The sequence below is a fragment of the Octodon degus genome, unplaced genomic scaffold, assembly GCF_000260255.1.
Source record: "Octodon degus isolate 3935 unplaced genomic scaffold, OctDeg1.0 scaffold00138, whole genome shotgun sequence".
NCBI lineage: Eukaryota > Metazoa > Chordata > Mammalia > Rodentia > Octodontidae > Octodon > Octodon degus.
The window spans coordinates 4,120,831-4,130,652 of NW_004524714.1; the positions used below are offsets into that span (position 1 = coordinate 4,120,831).

Here is a 9,822-nt window from a genome sequence, read left to right on the forward strand (position 1 = left end):
AAATAAATAAAAAAAAAATTTAAAAAAAAATAAATAGAAAAAAATAATAAAACTTAAAATGTCCACAACAACAAAGAAGTACTTTAGGCAGGGACAGGCTGTGGAAGACCTTAAATACCAGAATATAAGGTACATATAAGGAATATCCAACAACGACAAGCTCTGTGGTCTGGTCTTGTTTGGTCAATTTGATGCTGGACATTGAACCCAGAACCTTGCACACACTAAGCACATATGGTACCACTAAGCTACCCTGCAGGTCCAACAAGCTACCCTAGTTTTTAAGCAAAGCATTAAGGCATCATAGACATAGTACAGAGAAGGAACATGGAGGATGGGTTAGAGGACAATGAGCCCAGGGACAAGAAAACTAAAAGAAGGTTCTTGCTAATCCCAGTACAAAAGGATAGACAAGAATTATGTGAGGAAAGAGGAAGAGAGTGGTGAGAGAAATACTGAAATGTAGCACTGATGAGTCCTGTGGACTAAGTCAGCAAGCAGAAGCCGCAGCTAAAGGGGATATAGGTTTTTGCTTAACTAGGAAAACGGTATATAATTAGGTGGCAAACGTGTCCTATTTGGCTGAAGAAAGACTACTGGAATGAAGACTGTTCCACATTTTGTTTTCTAATAAAAGCTACCTTATTTTTTTAATATTGAAAGATTTGAATGAAAATGATTACTTCTGTCAAATTAGAAAAGGAAAAAGAAACAGAAGAGAAACTCCTTTCCAAAACCAACAATTGATTAGCCCAGACAGTGCCAGGAGTTACTACCACAGTTGCAATGTACAGTAATACTTTGACAAGTCTTGTCACTCAGTAGATCACCATGTACAATTATCACTGTAAACAATGTATTACCTTACTCCCTGTGAAACTTGATGAAAACATGACAATTTTCATCCCTACCAAAGAAATTGTTAGGTTTCTTACTTGATCTTACCAAGTTTAGGGCTTTGTGATAATTGCTATTAATGAAAACATTTCTTTTTAGAAGTATCAGTGTCTCCAGGTATTTAATATACTCAGCACAAGCAATGTAAACATTAAAAAATTATTAGAAAACAAACCTTTAAGAGTTCCATGCAAAAAGTACTTTAAAATATTTTCTTAGCATCAAAATGGAAAAGCTACCTGTTCCTAAAGTCATTAGTATCAGCGCTAATCCTACCCCTCCCAGACAAGAGGCCTGACAGCACCAACACCATGAGGGGGATCATCTGTGCATTGTAGAGAAGCACCCTTAGAGCCAAATTAGAGTCTAAGCACAACTGGTCAGTTTTACAGAAAGTAACAGATAAAGATGAAGAAAGCCATGCAATAGATGTACGGCCTGACATACCTGGCATCAAGGAATCTTGATCTTAAAATCATAACAGCTTCACAAGTGCTTTGTTTGAGCTGCATCTGAATGGAACTAAATTTTCGATGGATGATGCCCACCATTCTTTCAATCTCTTTTGGGGAAATGGGACGTGTTCTACTCTGTTCTCGGAGAAGGTTCATCACATGTGTAGTGAATTCGTTACATGCCTGTAACAGAAAAAAAAAAAAAAATCACTTCTTAGGAAACTGATATTTTATACTATCATACTTAGACATTACATTAACTCATCTGAATTTCTACCTCATTTGCAATTGTCAATGGCATTATAAAGCAGGTAAAATGAAAAAAGATACGTATGATATACTGGTCGTACAGTTAGGTGGGGCAGCAAGAACTACGGAACTACGAATGGTCAAACATGAAAGGTAGACATAACAGTCAGCAACTGTCCTTCCACCCTCTCTTATTCCAGCTCCAAATAAGTTTGTCCCATTGGAAGATGCTTGATTCTATCTCCTAGATATAGGTGAATATTAAATGTTAGTACTAAGTGCTCTCTGTTTTCTCTGGGGATTTGAATTTAGTCAACAAATGTTTACTACAGGATTACAAAATTCAAACTCTTTCAAGAACTGTAAGAGAGACACAGGCATGAGCAAGATGTAAAATTGGCCTTTGGTGAGATAAAACATATAAAAAAAAATCATATAAGACAGGCAGTGCAGTCTTAACAGGAAGATAGTGGAAGTCCTTCACAAGTTCCAAGAAGGGAGTATTTTTAGCTGGAGGCTCAAAATAGAAGTGATATTTGGGCTTTAAAGAATGGGTAGGATTTTTGAAAGGTAGACAAAGATAGAAGCCAGAAGAAATTCTAGGCACAAGAAAAACTGTAGAAATAATGGTACCAAAAACAAGCTCAGACAATGGAATAGAAAGAATATATAGAGAAAAACAGGGAATTCAGAGTTTTTCTGGTTTAGTGTTGGAGTTTGAACCTGGAACCTCACACAGGCTAAGCCTAAATCCTACCACTGAGCTCTTCTGGCTCTAGCCAAGGATTCAGGTTTGAATTAGCACCTATCATAGGCCCTTATATGTCAAATATTCCCACTGACCTAGAGTAATTTAGCTATTCTGCATGCAAGAGTGGATAAAAGCCATTCCTGTAAAACAGTTCAGCTCTTCAGAGGAGCAGCAGCAGAAAACTAAGAATCAGACATAGCTTTCAAACATTTTAACTAAAAATCTTCAGACACTGTCTCTTTCACTTCACTTATGTTCTTTTAGATCTAAAAAGATGCACAGCTGAGCCTACACTAAAATTCACTACTTCCTTGGTAAATAAAGCATCAGTCTATATTCCTGAATAAAAAGAACATCTGGTGTTTTCATTAAAAAGACAGGATGGGGCCAGGGAGATGGCTGAGGAGTAGAGTAGAATAAGCGTAAGGGCTTGAGTTCAATCCCCAATTCAAAAAAAAAAAAAAAAAAAGAAAGAAAGAAAGAAAGAAAATTTTTAAAAGGGGCCAGGGAGATGACTCAGTAGAATAAGCATTTCTCTGGCAAGCACAAGGGCCTAAATTCAATCCCCAGTTCCACACACACACACAAAAAGGACAGGATGGGAGCTTTTGCATTTTACTTTACAGATACCCTTGGTAGGACAAGCAAAGAGGATGATCATTGATCAACGCAAGACATTTTGGAGCTATAACGATGGCCACTTTCCTATAGACAACCTGAACATTGCTCATATATATAGCACATGATAGTTATTCTAACTGCTCATTAGAGAAACTAACATTTCAAGTACACTGAGTATTTCACTTACTTTAAGCTTTCATACAAATACTTTTTTTTAATTTTCCATTTTTTAATTTTTTTCTCATAATTTTGAGACAAATAGTAATGAGACAGTTTCAAATCAAATTGGTATGACAGTTTCAATAATTAACACATTGCTCATACAAATATTTCTAAGATGAAGTAAAATGAGTCTTGCTTACCAGTTAAATTTTTTAAGTACTTTTTATTTTAAAAAATTGCAAATTCCTTGTGATTAGCAACCCTATTTTATATTTATGGGACTCTTCAGAGGAAAGAATAGTGTGATATACTTAGTAGGCACCTGATAAACATCTACAAATCGGTGGAGTTTTATATACTACAATTCAAAAAAGGGTAGAGTTGGCTTATTGGTAAATTTATTACCCTTGAACCACTCTGTGAAGGGTTCCCACTCTGCAATCCATGGATAGGTATAGGATGTCTGTGAGTCTGCATGTGTACTTGTGAGGGATGAGTCTGAGTTTTTAGTTTTCTTCTCAGACTATCAGCCTTACAGTTAAGAAAGGTTAGAAACTATTTTCTTAGGTTATAATAGAAGTATTAAGGAATTTGATACACTGAAACCAGAAGTCCTTCTGTAAGGAAACAAAATTTTTTTTTTTTTTTTTTTTGGAACCAAGGATTGAACTCAGGCTCTTGCACTTGCCAGGGAAGTGCTTATTCCACTGAGCCATATCCCCGGCCCTCAAAAATCTTAAAAAGTAAATGTAAGATTTCTATCACTGGGCTGGTGAGATAGCTCAGCGGTCTAAAGCGCCTGCTTAGGCAAGCTTTGGCAGTGTGCACAGGGACCATAGTTTGATCCCCTGCCCCACACACCACACCAGCTCCACCCCTGGGGTGGGCTGTGTTGGCCACCAAAAAAAAAAAAAAGATTTCTACCACTACATCATCAATTTGGATTTTTTGTTGTTGTTCCGAATGCCTTCAGGGCAGGTTTGGCTGGCTTGAGTTGAATGAACCACAGCAACCTGAGCCTGACTGCTTTGATGAAGCAGCCACTTAAAGAACTGAGCTAAGGGGCAGGCCCCCTGGCTTTTGTTTTGTTTTGTTTTGTTTTGGAACTGGGGATTGAATTCAGGCCCTTGCACTTGCCAGGCAAGCGCTTGTTCTACTGAGCCATCTCCCTGGCCCTCAATTTGGTTTATGAGGGCCACGCTGAAAAGAAGTGATCACTTTTTCAAAATATATACGTAGTTTTGTCTTAAACTTGCCCTAAAGACATGCTTATGCAATTACATAGTATAATCAAAGAACACAGTGAATGTTTAAGTAAAAATGAAATTTATTACATTAAAAAACAAACTGTCAATAACCCCCACTTAATACAGGCACACATACTCCCTGACTCTTACTTCAAACACACTGATTTCATTTTTCCTGCCACTTCCTTAAGTAGCTTTAGAAGTCTTTCATGAATCTTTTTATATTTTTTTTATTTTTTAAATAATTTTCATGAGTTTCTTTTCATGGCTGCCTCAATGTCTTGAATTGATTCATTTTCTGTGGTATGTATTACGTATACAAATAAAAATAAAAATACTATGATGCCCCATCAACCTTACCCATAGAACCTAACACTATATGTACAACTTCTGGTTCTTCCCCAAAGCCAAAATGACTATGAAAGGTAAATATTTTGAATAAATTCAGGATCTCAAGAGAGCCATGAAACAAAGAGGACTTTCCAGAATGGCTTCAGAAAGTGAAAAGGATGATGGGACAAGTGTGTTTAAAGCAAAGGGAAGTGGTTGAAGGAGATCGATGGCAATGCTTTTTACTGTAATAAATTTTTCAATATTCACCCTATTTTTATAGTGCCTTATAAATTCTAAACTAAGTAATTTGACAACCTTAGATTTCATAATCAGTAAAACAAAGAAAATTGAAATGGAACTGTTTCTCCAAAACAGGATTAGCAACTGCTGCAATTACATACCCAGGGCAATAGAATGTTAACAGATAGGACACAAACATGCATACATTTGGGAACTGCTAGTTTAAGTAAATTTTGTTTTTGATCTTTCTTTTTAGAACTTCTCATTTTATGCCACTATGCATAATAAATATTAAAGGAGAAATAGTGCATCTAACTTTACCTAAATATGGTACAAAAACTCTCTTCTTAACTAGTTGTGAGTACATACACTTCAGAAGCGGAGACAGGATAATTCCAACTTCAATCCCAGCCTGGAAAATTTAGTGCCATAGCAAGAGCTTATCTCAAAATAAAATTTAAAAGTAATTTTAAATACTAGAGATACAAAGGGACAGGGAGGTAGCTTAGTAAATAAGTGCTTGCCTGGCAAGTGCAAGGTCCTAAGTTCAATCCCCGGTACTTAAAAAAAAAAAAAAAAAAAAGTCTAGAGATACAGCTCAGTATAAAGGCCTTGGGTTCAATTTGTAGCACAACAAAAACAAACAAAACCACATCCAAAACTCTTAGTTCTGGATCAGTGCTGCACAACAGAAATATATATGAATCACACATACAATTTTTATAATTCTCAAGGAGCCAACATTCTGAAATTCAGATGAAATTAATTTTAATAATATATTTTATTTAACCCAAATACATGAAAAACAAAAATTAGTGAGACACCTGCATTCGTTGGTGTACTGCTTGAAATCAAGTATATATTTTATAATTTACAACATGTCTCAATTGAGACGAGGCTGACTTCAAGTTCTCACTAACTATGTGTGGTTAGCAGCTTAATATACTGCAAAGCTCTGCAGCATCTTGTGGAAAATACACTAAATTTTTTGGGGGAAAACATTACACTAGGTAAATATATATCTATACTGCCACATATTCATATGACCATACTTTGTAATGTCCTTGGTGAAGCATTACAAATTATCTATCTTCTTACAGCCAGCCCTCGAGTATGTACTGTATTTAATACTATGTATGACAAAATGGGAAGCAGGGAAAAAGACCTTCCAGTGAATATCACAAAACGACTGCCTTGAGAAAAACCATTTTCATGGTTAAATTCTGAGCTGAAGTCATTTTTTTTTTCTCACAGAATGCGATTTCTACTTGAACACAAAATAGGTAAGTTATGATTCTTTAGTTGGGCATTTGGCAGATGTTTTGCTGAAAATGAACTAAGTGAGCTTATCATGTCAAGGAAAACAGCTGGCAAAATTTATATCAATGATAAAATTTGAATTTTCAAATTAAAATAAAAATTTTGGAAACCTGCATCATACTGTGAGCATGACAGTTTCCCCATAGATTTTTTTCATCAATTCAGTGTTGATAATAATAAATACGTTTTGATGCTGTATGATAAAATATGTTAGCATTTGGAAGAGACGCCTAATTTGGTGAACCAGCAGTTTCCAAATGATCAATGTATCATGTTACAAAAACATGCACAAGCAAAAAATCTCTTCAAAGTACAGACTACACAGATTCTAAAGGAATAGAGTATAAACAGTTCTTTGATATGGTTTCAAAATTCACCTTGCAACTATTCTTAACAAAATTGTAACTTGTCAAATATGGTATACTATAAAAAAGAATACTTATAATTATCAGAAAAAGCTATCAATATAGTCTTCTCTTTTCCAATGATGTATCAGTGTGAGGCTGGATGTTCCGTGTACACTTTAACCACATAACAGTAGACTGAATGCCAAAACAGACATGAGAACAAAGCTGATTTCTATTATGCCTACATTTAAGAGTTTGAAAAAATACAAAATAATGGCATTCTCATACATTCAGATTTTTTTTTTCTTTTCTTTCTTTTTTTTTGGCTACTTCAGGCTGCCTTCAGGGCAGGTCTGGTACAGCTTCTGGAGCTGGGAATCGAACTGCGGTCCTATGCACTTGCCTGTATTTACTCAAGCGGCACTTTAAACAACTGAGCTATCCAGCAAAGTCCCCTGAGATTTCTTTTTGAAAAATAGTTGCTTCAGTCATTTGAAAAGCTATGGCATATTATTATCTTTAAGTTGACTAATAAATACATTTAATTTTTCTAGCATTAATTTCTATTACATATTAGCAATTAAATGAATATAATAGATTATATTCACCAAGTAAGAGTTCCTAGAAGTCTCCTACAGTTTTTAAAAGTCTGACTATTATGACTGAAAAATTTTGAGTACTACTCTACTGGAGTATAGAAGCATTTTTAATTTGTACACAAACTTCGCTAATTCTTATAAACCTAGTCACACACTATGGTAACATATACCTATGATAGACTATATGTCTTGGTAAATATTTCAAGATTTCCATATGGATGATTCCTGGGATGTTAGTTCTCTTTAATTTTTGTATGGCTTAATTTTAAGCCTATGGTTTCTAAGGAGTATCCAAAGACCCACGTGAGAAAAAAGGGTTAAAAGGATAAAGTTTCTGCATCTAAAAACTCATAATTGCCTAAAACATTTGCCGAATGTCTCACAACTTATTAAGTGAAGCCATCTATGAATGCAAATGCTGATTTGCAATTTGGCAATAGCCCAACATTCAGAAAATTCACATAGCTTTTCTTTAAACCAGTAGTTCATACATGATTAATTAGAACATCTCATTTATGTAGTGTGCACTTTAGCTCATTACTCTAAGTAAAATTCGTTAAGTATTTACATTTAGATAATTAAAATCTGGGTACACCCTTAAGAAAGATGCATACATTTTAGGCAAAGCGATTTTTTTCCTTTATACCACTCAAAGTAAATTACAGCCTCCTTCACAGCATCATCTGTACCAGTTTCAGAGCAGAGCTCAGTACTGCTACACCTCCACACTCAGTAGAAAGTATACATTTTTTCAAACATATAAATGTAGTAGAAACAATCAAATAATTGCACCATTATGTGAGATATTAGCACTGATTTATGTACAAAATTCTGCCTCAAACATCTACTACATCCTCCAAGATTATATTATTAAATAGATGTTTAGAGATATTTTTCATTATTTTATTGCATTTCCAGATGGAACTGCTTTCTGGCCAATATCCTTAAAATAAATACAGATACACCTTGGTTAATTGCAGTATTTAGAAAAAGAGTGTTTTGATTTCTTAAGTGATCCCAATGAGAGTATTATATAAACCACTTTTTCTTTTAATTCATCTGTTGAAAAGTAGATGCACTTTTGTGTTTTAAAACATCTCAGTAACATAGTTTGCATGCAGTATGGAAGGCTTTACCTTGTAAAATATTTTCAATTAGCTATTACCATGAGATTGTAGTCTTGTACTTTGTTCCTCTCAACTTAAAAAATTGAAATCAAGTAGTAACTTAGAACTTGAAATACTTGGGCTCTGAAGAATTTATTGGTGAAAAATTTTTGACTAATAGAACTGTCCCCTTCATCTCTATATATGCTTTACACACAAAACATCATATTCCATGACGGTGCTTTTTGTCAGTTGCAGAGTCAAGATTCAACCTTCTTATCTTTACATAATTGAATGTAAAACTGTAAAATCACACAGTAGGCAAATGCTGATTGTAGAGGAAGTTTTAAATGATTCAATGATCAATTCTAAAAACCATAGGTCTTTGCGGCCATCTAGAGAAGCTGATTGCTGATGAGATCACAAGACCCTCTATTTTAAAATCTTCTTGTGATAACAAAGAATAAATCTCTTCATAAGTAGAAGGCCTCCCAGGAACGGTGATATGGGCCTATAGTCCCAGCTATTCAGTAACCTGAGGCAGGAGAATCATTTGAGCCCAGGAGTTTAAAACCCACCTGGGAAGTACAGAGACACCTTTGTATCAAAAACTAAAAGAAAAATATAGATATTCCTCAAATTTTCAACCATTTTCTAAATATCTCTATAACCTCACAAGTAACCTTAACCTAACATAGCTCTTATTGAATGCTTAATAAATCAACAAATTTTGTTTTGATATAAAAGTTAATGATTCTGTTTAAGATAGTGGAATAAGACTAACATGCATAAGAAATAGCCATAAATGTGAAATACCAGTTGTACCTCAACACTTCTTACCTAATCACTTGGTTAAAGATCCCATCTCTTGAGGCTTTATAAGGATTTTATTATATATTTCCAACTCTTTGCAAAAAGTCTAGAACATAATGCTCATTGGATGGCAGCTGTTGACAATGACATTGGCAATTTTCTGAAATTTATATTTTTGTGTGCTTCATTATTCCACAATCAAGTCCCTGCTCTGGTAACCTAATACAGCTCTATCTTGTCATTGCCCCAATAAATACAAACATTGCTTTCAAAGAAGCTGAAAATAAATATTAAAGTGTAAAACAATTCACTTCATTAATAAAGTTCATGGTCATAAATTGAATTGGTACAAAAGCCAATCAAACAGTAATTTGGGAAAGGAAAAGGGGCGAATACTCCAAAACTCCTTCCAGCCAAGGAAAGACCTTCACATTAAAGCTAACAAGGCATAAAACTCTGACCTTGGAGCAACAAATGAAAAAGCCTTGCTTGGGAATATGAAAGATAAAAGTGTAACATCGTGTAACTCAGCAGTGTCCCAAATTTTCTGATCAAGGAAATTATGGGGCCAAAGAGGAAAGTGATCTACGATGTAGAGTGTGCCTAAGGAGAGTCACATGGAGAGAAAACATTCTCTCAGGCTTTCACAGAGAGCACATTGGCCAAGCAATGGCCGTGACTC

General features: G+C 34.9%; 1 protein-coding gene across 4 annotated transcripts in view; it reads right to left on the reverse strand.

Annotated features, from left to right (window-relative positions):
* Positions 1–9,822, reverse strand: part of Pbx3 (PBX homeobox 3) — a 238,717-nt gene that overhangs the window by 47,718 nt on the left and 181,177 nt on the right. For all 4 annotated transcript variants that reach the window (XM_004641564.2, XM_004641563.1, XM_023701664.1 and 1 more), the window contains exon 4: positions 1,345–1,535. In XM_004641564.2, coding sequence (XP_004641621.1) covers positions 1,345–1,535 — 191 coding nt within the window. The remainder of the gene's footprint in view (positions 1–1,344; positions 1,536–9,822) is intronic.